This window comes from Choloepus didactylus, chromosome 4 (assembly GCF_015220235.1).
Source record: "Choloepus didactylus isolate mChoDid1 chromosome 4, mChoDid1.pri, whole genome shotgun sequence".
Lineage (NCBI taxonomy): Eukaryota > Metazoa > Chordata > Mammalia > Pilosa > Megalonychidae > Choloepus > Choloepus didactylus.
Window position 1 is genome coordinate 100949840 of NC_051310.1, and position 18634 is coordinate 100968473.

At 36.4% G+C, this 18634-nt stretch overlaps 1 protein-coding gene across 1 annotated transcript in view; it reads right to left on the reverse strand.

The window, feature by feature from the left end:
* ETFA (electron transfer flavoprotein subunit alpha) overlaps nucleotides 1-18634 on the reverse strand; it is a 124516-nt gene that overhangs the window by 8597 nt on the left and 97285 nt on the right. Inside the window, exon 10 of the mRNA XM_037833317.1 lies at nucleotides 532-597. Coding sequence (XP_037689245.1) covers nucleotides 532-597 — 66 coding nt within the window. The remainder of the gene's footprint in view (nucleotides 1-531; nucleotides 598-18634) is intronic.

Consider the following 18634-nt stretch of genomic DNA (forward strand, 5'->3'; position numbering starts at 1 on the left):
GACACTCCAACTCAAAATATCTTGGTCACACTTTGGTAATAACCCGAGAAGAGGGGCCCTGCTGACTTATGAGCATGGTAATGTCAGGGGTCAAGGGCAAAGCAGACAAAGAGAGAATTGGGAATCAGGAACTCATAATCCAGTTAGAGGGTGAGAGCCTCATCAAGTGTCTATGCCCCGTATTTTCTACCCACAGACTATCAGAGCTGAAAGGGACCTCAGAGATCATTGTCCAACACCCACATCTGGCAGATAAGGAAGCCAAGGTATAGACACAATGCGTCGTGCAGTTAGCTAGAGGTGGAGCTGCGACTTGGGGTACAGGCCTCTTCCCATGACACAGCACTACCTCTCCTACCAATGACACATCTGCAGGTGGTCAACAGTGGCTTGCATTTCTGTCAATTTCCAAATCTGTGTTAATCCGAACAGTTCAACTACATACTCTGTAACTACATGGAAACACAGTGAAACTCAGATTTTAAAAAATGAAAACTTTTTCTCTTAACCATCATTTTTGTGTATAGTTACTTTGCTGTCTTTCATCCCAGCTAAATGCTGAATGGCTCCAGATATTCCCACAGCAATATAAAGTTCCTGAAACAAAAGAGACCACATTAATACAATAAATAAAATAAAATTTATATTTATTATATAAATAATATTTATATAATACTTTGCAACATATTTGATATTAACAATTCAAGTCTTAGGCAAAAGTTATTTTAAATTAAAAACAAAGATGCATATATATTACTCAAACTGTGCTTTCTTTCTTCGTTGGTCACCCCAATCACAGTCCTCTTTTTCCTCCGAATTCCTAAAGTAGTGGTTGTATAATAATAAATACGTGGGTAGTGAGTACTGAGCATTTACTACATGCAAGCCACTGTGCTAAGCACTTTAATCAACTGTTTCACTAACCCTCACAATGACACGTGATGCAGCATATTTTGTCTGTGCTACTCATTTGGATGTCACCCCCAACTCATACATACACCCATTTACACAATATACACAACTGCATATTAACATATAAGCACATATACACATATATTTTGACTTATTTGCTTCCTCACAAAAGGATATTTCTTAAGATAGGATACATTTATTAAACTTCATATTTAGAAAAATCAGAAATACAAATCTGTGTCAGATTCTAAACACACACAGACACACAGACACACAGACCCACACTATCTCCCTAATAAATAACAAACTTCTTGAAGGTATGGGCTGAACTTCATAATAAAAGGCCTCTGCAGTGTAGTTTCCAAGTAAATGTTGATGATGATATTTGGATCTCTTCCTTCCCCGCCACTCCCAATAATCAAAATATGAAGGGAATGATGACTGTCCCTGTCCCCTTATATAAAAGTTTTAAAGTATCCATGTTTGAAAATGAAAACTATCTTCAGAGAAAACCGAATTACTAAGTACTTAATGAAAAGAGCTTAGCTGCTTCATTCTCTCTACTCAGTAAAATCAAAGCTTCAGCGAAAAGCTTTACCCACACATAAACTGAACTAACAAGCCCTGGCTTGGGTAGGTGGTATGCCTAACATGTAACTAGACTGACACTATGGTTTGTCACAATTCACAAGAAAGTCTCTCCTCACCATGAAAAACAGGCAGAAGGCACTGAAGGGGGCTCTGTCATGCTCAGTTCTATTACAGGGTAGATAGTCTACATCCAATGACAGTGTCAAGGGGGCCCCACCTTGTTTCCTGTACTGCTCATGATCTAGTTTAACCACTGCTTGCTCCAAAATAAGAGCATTTCAACTAGGACCTGGGAATAATGTGATTGCCACTTAATGCTATTATTTTCACAGCACCTAAGTGTGTGTGGCCACATACAAGTCACTTCCCTAAAGTGCCCCAGGATACTCTAATGCGCAGTCTGAGTTGAGAAGCCCTACACCAGATGACCTCTCAACTCTTTCGCATCTTGAATCCTGTAACCACTCAGCATACTGGTGGTGTATCCCTGGGCCTCACCTCTAGAAGGTTAGCCTCTAAAGGCATAAAGTGTCCAACTGCTTCCAAAGAAAAGTATCTTCTAAAAAGAATTGGACTTGTTTTCTGATTGAACTTGCCCTATATTTATCATCACAGTTAAGTAAGAGCAATTTAACTTAGAGACACCGTGTCTTAGGGTGAGGAGGTGTACCGCAGACAGCAAAATGTATGGGTGAGGATAAAAGTAATCACATGACCAGGAGCTCTATCTTGAACAAATCCAGTGTGTTGATTCTGACCACACACAGTTGGACAACACAGTGAAGCCCTGTCGTTATACTGTCTCCTCATACACAGACACTCACAGGTGTGATAATGTGATTCTTTTCTTTGAAGAAAGCACCATCATTTTCTATTTCAGACAGACAGCCTCAATTGATAATTTGAAAGTCACTTTGTTATTCTGACAAACATTTATTTCATAAAGGGACATTCATTAAATTGTTAATCAAGACATACTAAGCAATCTCATATTGAGAAAAATCAGAAATAAAGTCAGGGCAACAAGTTCTAATGCAAAGTTTTTTTTTAAAGCAAGTCATTTAGATAGACAGAAAGAAACTGTCTCATGGCCACTCATCCTAACCACTCCACTAGGTATATTCTCAAAGCTAACATTGGAAAGGATCAATAGTCCTTCTGACACGTCTACATTAAAATTCAACAAGTCTTAAAAGCCTCTCCATTTGCATCACAAAATGCTAATAAAAATGTTGGTTCATTCTGGCAGTAAACACTTACATAACATTAATGAAATTTACTTTAAACCCCCACCTTCCCTGCCCTCCCACCCCCTGAAATGAATTCCATCGACCTTATCCTTCAATGCCGCTAAGAAAATAACAGATTCTGAACCAAAGCAAACCACAGGCAGGTGCTCCAGGGTCAGTCCTGCCTTTCCAACCAGCAAAAATAGTCTAAATGGGTCACATGACCAACATGTCCTTATTTTATTGTCTTGTAAACATGACTCTCCGAATAAATACAAAAGTGTGGAAAAGCCCTGAACAGGTTTAGGGATTTTGGGCTGCTGTTCTAAGCCTCTGACAGCTCTCTCAGGCAGGAAGAGAGGCTTTCTTTTTTCTTTTTAAAAAACATGTTCAGGCAATTAGACTAATACGCCAGGATACTTCCTTGTGGTTCAGAAAGCATTTTTGTATGTCAATAATAATAATTAGTATGTACAAAACTCTCTACAGATGCTAATTTATGGAGCACTTTAGACACTGCTTCACAATATAATAAGGCAATCCCTGCTCTAAGGCACTTTCCTTCTAAATCAAGCAGTAAGTAAATGGATAATTTGAAGAGAAAATGAGAGACAATGTTGGAGGGGAGAATAGCAATTAAGGATTCAAAAAGAAGTGGGATTAAAGAAAGGAACAGATATAGAAGGAAGGAGAGGTTGTCCTACAGATAAAGTCCTTAGAGTGAGAGAACAGATCACTCTCCACGGCTGGTAACAGTTTGGGTTGGTTATTCTGCAATTCAAGAATGGGGACTAGATGGAACAGGTAGAGTCACAGAGGGTGAGAGGACCGGCTTATTCTGAAATACAGAGAAAGGACAACACTTATCTCAATACAAACAAGGACTGGCAGAAGAAACCACAAATCCCTTTTCCTTTGCCAAAACCTAAAAAAAAAAAAAAAAAAAAAAGACTATAGCTATAGACTCATCCTAAGTCTATTAACTCAGAAGCTGAGGTCTTATTTACTTCACAGTGGGCTGAGATGGAAACAGCAGTAGGGCTTGTAAACTGCAGCATCTGATGCGGTTTAACAGAGGTTTGTCAAGGAGTATACTGCTGTGGTTAAGAACACAGACTCGGGAGTTCTACTGCCCCATTCAAATCCTAACTCTGCCATATGATAGATGCGTGTCGCTGGGCCAATTATTTAACCTCTCTATGCATCAGTTTGCTCATCTGAAAAACTGGAATTATAAGAATTCGTACTTCACAGGGTTACTGTGGGCTTCAGTTCTTAGCATGGTACACATACTGTGTGCAACTTAAGGGTTGTAGTTTGCTGAAATACTGAAATAATGATTCCCTCGCCCCACAGCACGGCCAGATGGACTCCCGAGGTAGTCTCAGGGCTGACATGTACAGCTGGGCAGGCTGTACAATGAACAACTCGGTGAGGTGGGGGTTGGGGGGCACCATTCATATCAGAGACATTATAGATCAGAATTCTTATTACAATAATTTTCCAACAGATGGCAGTAAAGTATCTTGAGAAAGAAAGGGGTACTTTTTTCTTAATTCATATGAAAGAGTTGTATGGAATACTATAAGTGCTAGGTAGCCAGAATTAGGCAGCCAGAATTCCCTGGGGTACAAATATTATCATTTTCTAAGTGTACCATAACAGGAAAAAGGTTGTGTGGCTCTGGCTAACTACTATTTTATTGTCATTGATGTTGTTGTAGGTAATATATAGGTAATATAAAGATGACTAACTCTCTTTGGCCCCTGTCCTCATGAAGCTCACAGTCTAATAACACAGGTGAGGCAAGATTATAAGAATCTGCAATCCAGCTAACACAGAGAAAGTCAAAGAAGTGTGAGAGTCTGACCTCTCATGCAAACCCTCACTTCCTGTACCTGCCATGGAAGACAGGGGAGACCTTTAGGAGCAGGAAACAGATCAGGAAAAGAGAACTCCTCTGTTGCCACCCTTACCCTCTGTCAAACAGGAGCCCACTTTTGCAGTCTATCCCATCTGTTCCTACTCCCTTAGCCCTTCAGACAAAAACAAGCTTTTTAAGCAGGTTTTATCGGTTCCAGCTTCATGACAAACCTGTATGTTTGAGAAGGAAAATGGATAGAATGAAATCTCAATACTTTCACAGAAATTTCACCAGCCTGTGGAATCAAAGTGGTTGGAGTATTCTCTGGTGGATGACTTATTTGGTTTTGGCTGCTTTCTTCCAAAAGAAAGTATGTCCTAACATCATTCCTGCTTTACCCAAACCTTGTGCAGGAAACCTGGAATCTACCAACCTAGAAATATTATCTAAGTCCTCCTTCTCCTAAGGATTTGAGTGTAAAACTAAGAAGAAAGCTGTCCCCTACTTCATGGTGATATTAACCTAATGCTTTTGTTAAAATCCAAAACAGAAATAGTCAACAGAAATACGTGAGCCACATATTTAATTTTAGATTTTCTAGTAGCCACAGTAAAATAAAAGGAAACAGGTAAAATGAATTTTAATTACATAAGCTCATTTCACACTAGCCACATTTCAGGTATCAACAGCCATATGTGGCTAGTGGTTACTGTGTTGGACAGCACAGATCCAAGATAATCATAGAATAAGCTAAAGAAGAGCCTTTTCGTAAGCCCTAGCAGGGTTCTGTGGCACAATGTCTGACAGCAAATGTTGAGGTAGAATGCTGTGGATTGTTTTTGTCCTGGCATAGAAAAAGATCATTTATAGGTTGTTTTAAACTCAGTGAGAGAACCAAAAATGGAAAGTCTCAGCAGTATGACAGAACCTAAGACTAGCATGAGAGACAGCAAGATTAAATAAGAGCACAGCCATTAGAGTCACAAATGGATGACTAAAAGCCATCAAATCTCTCAGTAGTGGACAATTTTGGGAAAACCAAATGCAGACAAAAACACCTGGTTTAGTACAGTAAGTTTAACAATGAAAAGAAAATTCTCCAACTATCAAATTTTGTTCTCTAGTAAATTATATTTATTCTCAAGACTCTGGAAGGACATGAAAAAATCTGTCCTCAAAAACTTGCACTTCTCAAAAAATTTATCTAAATCTATGAGTCAAAGAAACAAAAATGGAAATTAAAAAATCCTTGGAACAAAACACCAAAGGAAGGTGGAGTATATCAGAACCTGTGGAATGCAGCTAAAGTGAAAGATATTTAAAACTTTAAATGCATATTAAAAACCAAGGATGGCAGAAAACTGACGATGTAAGACTCAAGAAAATTGAACATGAACAATAAAACAAACTACTACATTTATTCAGTGACTATTATAACTAAATGAATAAGATCAGAGAGAACTGTTTAGATCTTGGTTCTGCCCACTTGCCAACTGTGTTCTTGGGCAAGCTATTTAACTTCTCAAAGGCTAATCTCCACATGTGTAAAATGGACATAAAGATCTGAGGCTTATAATAGGATTTTTATGATAATTAAATAACACAATGTATGTGAAGTGCTCAAAATATGTGAGCTATTTCTATTACTGTAATTATAATTACTAAAATTGTCATGAAATCTTTAAACTTAGAAGCCATTTTAATGTATTATAGTTCTGAATAAAACAGAAGACAATCAACTATCATACAAATTTCACTTTAAAATGATAACTATTACTATCTATAGTCAAGGAAAGTTATTATTAACTTAATACAATTCTCCTGGGATAATATATTGGGAAAATTTCTTTTCATTGATACCTGTGAGTTACTTCCTTGCATTCAGTACTAGCTATAAAGTCAGAATTTCTTCCCAACTTCCTAGACAGTGCTGGCCTAGGAAGTTGGGGTGAATTTCTTTACAAAGTTCTAACACAATGTCCATGCAGGGATACATATTCCAGATGTAGATACCAAGATATATTACGTTGGTCATGTTAAAAAAAAAAATGCAAAGTTAAAATTATATAAGTTTATGATATAAACTCATAAATTCACATTTTTTCTGGAATTTGAATGGTATTCTGCCTGCAGCGATCTCAGATCTGCTTTTCTTTAAACAAAATAGAAGGAAGAGATTTAAACATTTACTTTTTTGTTTATATGAAATATGAATATGAGCAGAGTGGTTAAATCTGGGGCATTCAGAGCAGAAAAACCAAGTCAACATTGCTTCCTCTCTTTAAAAATCAGTTTTTAAATTTTTTCTCCAGAAACAGTCTCCCTTTCCAGGTAGAGGTAAAGAAGGAACATGAAAAACTACATTTCTGCAAAGATAAAATTCTTTAAAAACATCACATAAGTAGTCATAACTAAACTAAAGTTCAGGGATCCAATGTTATATGTTCAGAAACAACACCCCTAAAACTGCCTCAGCCAAGACAAGAGGTTTACAGATTGGCAAATGCTCTCACAACTTTCTTTACTCAGTAAACCATAGAGGCATACCTTAAACAGCAACTTTTATAGCTAAAATATAATACACATAATAGGACAAATACCAGGTTAGGAGTTAAATGTAATCTATCATAGCAAATAATGAATCTGTCTTTGAGAAGTAGATTAACTGAACTACATTTTCTAATTATTGCAAGCGTAGTGTGCATTAATATTGCTATATTTCATCCTGATACTCATTTAAAAGGCCAAACTATTTCCTCTGTTTGCCAAATTGTGTTTAAGTCTCTTTTCTTTTTGGAAAAGGCTCCAAAATGCAAAGCACAACTATCTGTGGCTCTCTTCTCAAACAGCTCTCTGCCTGTATTATGAAATTCTCAGGCAGGATTCTAGCTAAACTGAATTTTACATGAATGGAAGACTTCATCCAAACTCTTGGTTTAGAAGATAAAAAGTATATCCCATCCAGCAGGCAATGTTTCTATAGAAAGACTAGTTTCAGTTTTATAAGGATTTAAGACTGCTTACTAATCATCACAGTTACATGTACTGAGTGTCGACACTATGTCTACACTACACTACATAGTGTATGTACTTTCTTTATATTATCTCACTTAACTATGACAGTAACTTTATTTGGGTGGACATTATTAGTCCCATTTTATAGAAGAGAAAGCAGAGACTCAGGCAGGCTTGATAAGTTGTCCAAAGTTATAAACACCTAGAAAAAGGCAGACTTCTCAAGCCAAGCCCTTTGATTCTAAGTTCAGTACTTTTTCTATTACATTGCAAACGACTCAATATTGGTACCACACTGATAACAAGCTTTAACTGAAGTCACTAGTTTAAAACTCCAGTAAAAACATTTATCTTAGAGATAAATCCTCCCCAAACAAGATAAGATAAATATGCTGTCATTTTTAGCTAATATTAGCTCTTACTCCATGTTACTACAAGTATCAGCTTGCACATTAGCTCTGGGTTCCCTATCATGAAAAAGGGCATAAGCTACACCTTCTAGACTTACTGCTCTGTCAATTGGAACGCCTCCACTGCAGACTTGCCACACAAGCACTAGCTGCAAGGCCATCAAGAACACTGACTCACAGAAGAGGCGAGACCTGAAATTATGCCTTGTTTTTCTTTTCTTTTTTTGTTATTTGTTTGTTGTAATTTATGTAACATGATGAAAATGAGCTGACACTTTTGGTTTAAGATTTTGACCTGGTTTCCAATGAAATCAATATCTGGCCCCAAATAACCATTAAAAAAAATGTCCAACATTCGCATACTGGTTTTTGTGAAGGCAGTATTCATGATTTGCAATGAGTGGAGGTAGCCTGGGGGTGCATCAACTGAGGAACGGAATATAACTGTGGCATACGCATACAATGGAATATTTAGCAACTACGAGAAGGAGTGAAGCTGTGAGACACACAATGAGGTGATGGATCCTGTAGACAGCATGATGAGTGAAGTACACCAGAAACAATGGCAAACACTATAATGCCTCTCCAATATGGACTAACTACAATGTGTAAACTCAGAATGGAATCTTAGAGCACAGCCTAACAGGGAAATGATTATTATAATGATCCCTGGATTGTAAGCTCTTGCAGCAGTCAAATCTATTCCTGAATCATAATGGCTATTTCCAAACTCGGAGATGCTGATCCCTTTGTGTACAGCCTGATTTTTCTCTGGAACATTGGGTATCTGTATCACACCTGAAAACTCAGAGCTAGAGCTCAGCAGATATGTTAGTATTAACACATACAGTAACTTTAAAAAAAAAAAAAAAAAAAAAAAAAGGTGAAAAAGAGCCCAGACTTCAATTAGATATATGAATGAAGCAGACCTGGTTAAGACTAGGGCAAATAGGGCCAAAGGGTAAAGGCTGAAACTGACTGTGTGTTAAAACTTCAGCTTCCATGTGAGACCAAGGGAAGAGATGTTTATTTAGTACAGAATCTATATTTTTGAAACAGTATAACTTCTACAGTCAGTCTGTTCAAATACCACAATTATATGAATTTTGAATATGAAGTGGGATATGATACATTTGTATAGGTTAGAGTGAAATAGCAACATATCCTGAAGTAATTTGGGTGAAGAATAAAAATATATATGCAGGGCCCCCCTGAGGAGCTGGGGGAAAATGCAGAAGTGTTGGACTTCCTCACCTGGATTGTTGCTGATGTTCTCACAAACATTGGGGAATGACGGCTTGGTGTGCTGAGCCCTCTGTCTTGGGGCCTGCCCTTGTGAGGTTGATTACTGCAAAGGAGAGGCTAAACCTGCTTATAATTGTGCCTAGGAGTCTCCCCGAGTGCCTCTGTTGCTCAGATGTGGCCCTCTCTCTAGCTAAGCCACCTTGGTGGGAGGACTCGCTGCCCTCTCCCCTGAGTGGGACATGACTCCCAGAGGTGTAAATCTTCCTGGCAACACAAGATATGACTCCTGGGAATGAGTCTGAACCCAGCATCGTGGGGCTGAGAGCATCTTCTTGACCAAAGGGGGGATGCGAGATGAGGCAAAGTGAAGCTTCAGTGGCTGGGAGATTTCAAATGGAGTTGAGAGGTCACTCTGGTGGACATTCTTACGCACTGTAAAGACAGCCCTCTTTGAGTCTTGGTGTGTTGGAGTGGCTAGAGGCAAATACCTGAAACTATCAAACTCCAACCTAGTATATCCTTGACTCTTGAAGAAAAGTGTATAGCAATGTAGCTTACAAAGGGTAGCAATGTAGCTTACAAAGGGTGGCAGTGTGGTTATGGAGACCTTATGGATTGCACTCTCTTTGTCCAATGTGTGGATGGAGGAGTGGAAAAATGGGGACTGAAATTAAATGAAGAATAGGGTGGGATGGGGAGGATGATTTGGGTGTTCTTTTTTACTTTTATTTTTTATTCTTGTTCTGATTCTTTCTGGTGTAGGGAAGATGTTCAGGAATAGATTGGGGTGATGAGTGCACAGCTGTATGGTGGTGCTGTGAACAGTTGATGGTGCACTGTGGATGACTGTATGGTATGTGACTATATCTCAATAAAACTGAAATTCATATAAAAAAAAGTAGAACAGATAAAATTGATTTATCACTATATTTTATTTAACCTGATATATCTGAAACATCATTTCAACATGTAACAAATATAAAAAATTATTAATGAAATAAAAAAAAAAAAAGAAAAGAAAACGTCCAGAAGCAAAGCCAGAAAATGCACTTGGCATTTGGAAACAAAAGTGGCAGTCCTCCTCTAGCCTCTGAAGGTTTCTCATATGAACAGACATTCCATGTCTCAGTAGATGGACTTGGTGTTAAATTGTAAGTCAGAGAATATGTAGCTTGGGCTTTTAGTCAAAGATTTTTTAAAATCCTAAATTCATCCTTAGATATAAGTTCTTCCACATTCTTTTTACCTACCTACCTTTTCTCCCAGGAAGTTTACAGAGCCAAGTAGATAAATGTCTTCCCCACAACTAGCCTAGTTATCATATGCCCAAAGCAGATGGCTATTGATACCACTAGCATACGCTTCGTTATGTACCTCACTTTTTGTACAAAATGTGAATTTAATAATCCAGTTGCTCAAATACAAGGTTAAAAGTTTTTTTTAAACAAGGACATTACACTGTGACTTGCAATTCAAAAGTTTAAATGTAAAACAGAAAAAGTGAAATTTGAATCTTTGACCTTTTAGTACTGTTATCTTAAATCACAAACTTCGATTACACAGGGTGTATGGGACCTGAAATAAGCTTTCTTATGAGAATATTTTAACATTAAAATATAATTTTAGTAATTAACTATTTTGCAATTAAATGGTTGGCATCTATCTAATTAAATGCTACACTAATTCACAGATTTTCCAATGTGGGAAAATAAGCTTCAAATATCCCTGGAATCATGGAAAGCCAATTATATGATTATACATTTGGCTAATATTCAGAGCATTGATTGTCATTGAATTATTTGGGTATATGACACTGAAATACTCGGGTATATAATCAGTCTATTACAAAGCTTTGCATTTTAACAGGTCAAATAAAAAGTTTGTCAAGTTTTTTTTTAATCAGTAAGGCTCTTCAATTGATCCAAGTCAGAATATGCTAAATTTTACATATCTATGTTGAATTTTGGAACTGTAAGGAGCCTCTGAAAATAACTATGCAATCCATTATTTTATCAGTGAAAAAACTGAGGCCTCAGGAAACAGCTAGCATTAGAACCCAGGTCTCCTGACTTCCAGGTAGTATTCTTTCCACTCACCAAGATGCCTCTTTCCCAAAACTACTAAGAAGAGTTAGGCCACTGCTTACTGCATAGTTTTTCTTGAAGATAATTGAAAATTACTTAGATAACTTCTATGCTAAGGAGTTCATCAGAGCTAAAAAGCAAACCAAGTTGTGAAGTTCAGCCCAAGTTACAGCATCTCCTTGAAGCACCGTCTAGCCTTATAAGAATTGGAGTAGATCTAATAATAGGGAAAAGATAATGCTTGTAACAATATAATAACAACCATGAATCTAATCTATCTGGGGGCCTCTAAGCAATTTTACTTTAAGAAAAGGGGTACATCCCCCAACCCACAATACCATTTATCAAATTCCTTTCCAAATCAAGTTTGGTTAATATTAATATAGACTTAAACTAAGTTATTAAAATTTTCTTTTGTACAACATCTTATTACTCATATCTTTGGCCCTGAAGTGAACACAAGTATTGAATTACATATGTTAAATGACAAATTATTCATTGAATAAACATTTCCTTCTAATATAATGTCTGAGTTTCTTTGATATTTGTGTGTGTATTTATCATACCTACAGCTATACCTGAAAAAAAATTAGTTCTTATATGAAATAACCAAAACAGCATAGTTAGAATAAGAAAAGAAATTTAGAATAGTTTTATTCTTTCCAGGTTACCACACCAAGATAGCTACAACAAGAAACTGTTGTCTACTCTTATTGATTTACATGCCTGCTGTTAAATAAGATTGATTCCCTACAAGACATGTAAATTTATCGTATCAGTGGCATGCTTTTAAACAGTTACAATATATATGAAAAGAGAATTCAATAAACTCTGCAAAACTTAAAAAATTTTAGCTTTTTATAATAAAGTGATAATGGATTTAAAAAACTTCACTGATAATTGCTTCTCTGAAATAAACTTTCAGATAAATCATTCTAATAAAAATTAGCTCAGAAAACACATTAAAAATAAAATTAGAACTCCCAATGTTTAGCAAGAGTTTTTAACTATTGCACCACAAATAATTTATATATCCAAAGAATAGTTTATAAATTCTATAACTTCTCTTTGTCATTTCAAGCTTTACTATGAGGACTTTGATCATCCAGACCATGTAATTACCTTTAAGAAGCATGCTTAGGGTGGTTTCTGGACTGCAGGTCCATACAGCATTTCTTTTGGTCCTCTTGGGAATAGAACATCAATTGCTCTCAGCTAAATGCACTCACATATGAATATTTTAGTACAATTTAATGCTTCTGTACCAACCCCAAAGGAACAGAGCATCAATTTGTGAACATAGTTCTCTTGGAGTTAAAAGCCAAGCTGGGTAATGCAGTATGAAAGGGGTTGTCAATCTTCAGCTTTTTAGCAAGTCAGAAAGGCAGTCTGTAAATTCAGTCCCAGTTATATACAAATAACTCTATAAAGTTTGTTTCTACAGTGACTTTTCAACATTAATGAATTTTCAAAAGAGGAACCCAGAAACAAAATTTCTTGTCTTGGTAAATTCTCCCACAGCTGCTTCTCCATCTAGTAACTCCAAAGTGGCCTCTATTCACCTAGTCTCAGAATTATTAATGGACCTCCTGGTCTAATAGGAAAATACCAACATGTAGGCAAAATAATCCACTTTCATTAAGAAGCTACACTAAGTGTGAGAGCACATTTCCCTGGCATTAGGTACATACTATTTAGTGATTGCAATATGCTGTTACACGTTTGGATGATTAGGAAGGTAAGGTTGGCATCATCCACAGTTAATAAAAAATAATACAGAAATAAATGTTAAATGAAAACTACCACCAAATATGCCATGGCTTAAAAAGTCATACTAATTAACGTAAATTCTAGTCATAGCATAAGATCTAAGACTCTATAAACTCAACAAATAACAATGTGCTAACAAAATCCAATGAGGCTGTCAAACAACAGTTAAAGAAATAACAATTCAGTACCTGTTCATGATTTCAAAATAAAACAAAATTCCTTAGCAAACTAGGACTTGCAATGGTAACTGTATACATAACTAACACATAGCACTTAGCTATATGCCAGGCACTATTTTAAGCGTTTTACATTTTATTAACTCACTTAATCCTCACAATCACTGTATGAAGTAGGGGCTATTACTATCAGCACTTGGCAGTTGAGAAAACTGTGGTACAGACAGGTTAAATAACTTGTCCAAAGTCACACAGCAAGCAAGTGGTAACACTAGGAGCTGAATCCAGGCAACCCGGCAAGAAAGTCTGCACTCTCAACCATTTTTTAACCATTATATAACACTGCCTGTTGTAGTAAACTTCTTTAATCTGACCATAATCCGACCACAAACATCACATCTACTAGTGAAATGCTGAAAGAATTTCCTTTAAAATAAAGGACAATACGTTTATCATCATCACTTCTATTCAACATTGCCCAGGGAGCCTCAGCTGACACAATAAAAAAATTAAACAAAGGATGAAACAAAACTTCATTATTCCCAGAAAACATGACTATGTGTGTAAAACACCCAAGAGAATCTAAAGGTAAATTAATAAGAGCAATATATACATGTCAGTTGCATTCCCATACATCTATGTACCTTTATAAAGAAAATTATAAAACTGTCTAAACAAATGGAGACATGAATCATAGTCATGGACAGAAGACCAAAATCACAAAATGTCAACTCTTCCCCAAATTAATCTCTACATCCAAAATTCCTTACATGAAGAATTTTTGTTATCTGAATATTTGTTATAACTTGTACTCCTTTTTTGCAACCCTGAATTCACTATGCAAATGAAAACAACTGTAATGAATTTGCATGAGTGCACATTTAAGGTGCTTGTGAACCCAAGAGAGACTGTCTAGTCTGCTGTGCTCGTATCTCAGCTAATTTTCCTGCCACGATGATATAGTACACTCATTCCGTAAAACACAAGCAAAAGGAACACAAAGAAAGCCACTGGAGATTTTTTTTCATCTTACAGCTTGATTTAAGATTTTGGACAATGGCTACAGTCACATATTTCTGGAGTCTCAGGACCAAGAAGAGAAAATTGCTCTCAGTTCTTTGGATTTAGCTGTGTGGCCCTTCACCAGCACCCTCCCACGCACCTTGTCCCACCACTGAACAGCACAGTGGTTACAGCTTCCTTCTACCTCTCATCGCCAAATCTCACCCAGCCAACTCTTCAGCCATCAAAGCAACATTGTTTAAGTGGCCTTGATTATTAGCTAAGAGTTATTTGTATTCATCGGTATCTTACCATATTTTTTCATTGTTTATTTACTTTATGGTACATGTTTGGGACAGTGTAGAATAACTGATTCTGTCCAGTACCACTGCATTCTGTCCAGAAACATACCAATTACTGAATTTAGTTAAATGTTAAATAATTAATTGGTGTTTTAAATACTTTTTATTATGCAGAAAATTTTGGTGGACTCATATTAATGTTTAGGAAGGTTTTAGTGTACTTTGGGGGTGGGAATTATTTGAGGTTTTTGGATGGACTGGGAACCAATCATTAATTTTCCCATTTAAAATAATATAGTCTTAGGTTCTCCAATGCTTCATTAGAATCGGCTAAATTTGGATAGCTACTTTCCAATCAAAATCCTAACTGTGGAGCTTGACAAATTGATTCTAAAACTGCAAAGAAGGGCAGAGAGCCAAGCACAGCTAAGACAGTTTTGGAGAAGCACAGGAAAGGGGGTATTGCCCAACTAGATAAGTGCAATACTGGAGCTATAACAAACAACTGACCAATAGGACAGAACAGAGTCCAGAAAGAGACCTGTGAATACATTTAAACTTAATATGCAAGAGGAGACATTGAAGATCAGTGCAGGGGATGTTGAGGGTTCAGTGGGGAGGGGTTGGGTAACAAATTATGCCAAGATCATTGAGTAGTCACAGGGAGGAATATTCAATGCCTACTTCAAGCCAAACATAAAACTCAAATAAAGTAGATTATAAATCAAAATGTGAAAATATAAAGTTAAAAACTTTTAGAAAAAAAGGAGAGGTGAATTTAAGACTCTATCTTAGGAAAGATTTCTTAAACAAGACAAAAAGTGCACATCAAAAAGGAGGAAAAACAGGTTCAACCACACGAAAATAAAAAAAAAAACTTGTTTGTCTAAAGACACAATAAAAAATGGAAAAGACAAGCTGTATACTGAGAGAAAAAGTATACAACACATATAACTAACAAAGGACTAGTATCCAGAATATACAAAGAACTTGGAAGAATCAATAAGAAAAAGGCAAAGAATCCAATAGAAAAAAAAGGAAGGGGGGGCAGGAGATATGAGCAGGCAATTCAGAGGAAAAAAACATAAACACATATTTAATAATGAAAAGATGCTCAACCCCACTAGTGATCAGGGAAAAGCAAATAAAAAGCACAATGAGATACCATTTCATGCTCATCAGACTAGCAAAACTTTTCAAAAATCTAAAAATCAAAGTTTAAAAATCTGAAAATCAAATTTAAAAATCAAAATTCAAGGATGATAGAAGCAAAGCTAACTTTTATACATGTTGGAAAGTGTGAACTGATACAACCACCTTGGAAAACGGGTTGTCAAAATTTGGTAAAGCTAAAGATATATATTCCCTATAACAGAGCAATCTCACACCTAATACGCAAGGAGACATAAAGAATCTCATAGTATTATTTGTAATAGCAAAAAATTACAGGCTACCTAAAAAAGCATCCATAGACAGGAAGAAGGGCAAAGTGTGATATATCCATATAATAGAAGACTATACATCAATGGAACACAAGTCAGAAAACTTCACCAGCCTCCACAGGAATAAACCTCAAAAATAAGATTGGCTTAAAAAAACAAAAAGGGTGAAGAACATCTATATGATGCTACTGTTGATACAAAGTTTTAAAAACTTTATACATATATATACAGTGCTTCCAAACCTTTTGATATGATGACACACAGAAAATGTTAATATTTGTAAAGCACACTGGCGCAAACAAACAAGACTGGTCACAACAACGACTGTTGCAAAGGCTGAGGGGACTGACATCTCAGCTCACTTGTAAACCACTCACAGTGCTCGAGGTAGCAGTTCTGCTGTGTACTATTTAGGGACCTGTAGCTATGCAATAAAAGTAAACAAACGTATTGAAATAATCATCATCACATTTAGAGTTACAGTTACTTTTGAGGGGAGGGAGGATGTGGATTAAAAAAAAAAAGCAGTACACAGGAGCCTTTAACTATATTTTAATACTCTGTTTCTTAAGTCTGGTGGTTAAAAACATGGATGTTCATTGTATTATTTTTAGATAATTTTATATATTTATATAAAGTTTTTAAAGAAGAAAAGAATGGGAAGTAAAGTGAATATAACAAATGTAAGCTACTTTTCCAGGAAGATTAGTGTAGCAAGAAAGGTGAAAGTCCTGTTAGTAGGGAAAAGAGGCTGCTGATTAAACAAAGAATTTTTCTTTTTTAAGGCTATAGAAAAGGAGGCAGTTGAGCAGGAGGGCAGGAGGATAAGGGTAACTAATGGAACACCGTCCCAAAGGAGGTGGGAAATGACGAGATCTAGAGGACAGAGAGAGATATTAGTATCAAATAAAAGGTTTACCTCTTTCTTTGATACATGTAGATATGTGGAGCTTTTGTTTTGTATTGTTTTGCTTTTGTAGAGAGGGCGATACATTGAATAGTAAAGTAGAAGGAGAGGTCAATGTCTGAGAATAAGGAAACAATACTAAGTAAGGGGTTGGTGACAATTTAAAATAAGGTAGTTGAAATACTAACACAAGGCAAAACCAAAATTCAGTTCAGGTAGGTATATTGGTGAAGAACTGTCTGACGCTTTGCAATCCACCAGTTTTTCCTGGACAAAAGGTTTTTATACTGTGCTTAGGACTGTAGTCCTATAATGTGCAGAAGTATCATGAAGAATCTCTCAGCAGCACTCGAGCAACACAATCCCATTTCAACTCCACTTTTCCCTATTTTATATATGGGACTTCCTGATAAGATTTCATTTGCAGAAGGTTTCCACAACTAAATCACTAGGCTGGAAATTTTACCCGAGGATAAGGCAGACCAGCAGGCCCCAAACCAAATGATTTTGGCACCTTGTGGAAATGTACTCAATATTAGGCAACTGGCCTACATCGAGGAACATCATAAGAAAAGGCCCTATGAAACCATTGTCCTATTTACAGTAAAAATATTGTTAAGGATGCCAGTAAAAATATTGTTAAGGATGCCAATCGATAGTGTCCTCTTTGTAAAGACTCAAGGGATACATATCTCTCTGATCTTGATTGCAAGTCAAACTATGCTTCTCATGTGCAATTAGTTTGTTTTTACCTCGGGGACGCTGTAAATCAGGGCACTGATCTTGTTTCTCAATATGAATCGGCTTCTAGAAAACCTAGTGCCAAATTTATGGACTACAGAACCATACAGAATTGATTTTATTTAAAAACTTCTCCCCTAGTTTAACGTTATCTTTCCAACCACCTTCGACCTGCATTTTCTCAGACTGCCCCCAACCCCTACTCCAAAAAAACAACACAAGGCAAACCTTGGCTGCCACACAGGTCAGGGAGTGGGAAGTAGGGCAGGAACACTAGGAAAGCGCTCTCCTGCAGAGGGTGTGCCTGTGACAGGCTAAATAAGAACTAAGAACCACCCCTTACCCCACTTTGAGACTAAAGGCTAAAGAGATATGACAACTGGATGCAACACTTGACCCTAAATTGGATTCTGTTTAGGGAAATATTAGGCTAACTGACAAAACTGGAAGATGAACTCACAAAATTGTAAAATGGAATAGAACTGTATTTTGGTTGTATAAGAGAATATTTTTATTTTTAGGAAATACACACTGAAATATTTATGAGTAAAGGGCCATGATGATACTTACTGTCCTAGTCAGAAAAAAAATTATGTATATATGTGTGTGTACACAAAAACACACAACTTTCTTTAAGCTCTAAATTAGTTTCAAATAAAAAGTTTCTTAAAAAATAAAAAGGAACAGAAGTCTTTGTGGCAGCAGTAAGCTAGAGACTACAGTTCCCATCACTGGGACATGATTACTACAGGGAGCATAAATCCATAAGCATACTAGGAACTGCTCCATATAAATAAGTTCACTTACTTTTCATATGTATAAATAAGCTATCATGAATAAAATAAAATTCATTTAAGAGTATAACTAAATTCATAGCATCTTATGGGTATTAAACATTTTCTCAAATTTTGTAAGAATAACAAAATTTTGCCTTTATAGTCCCC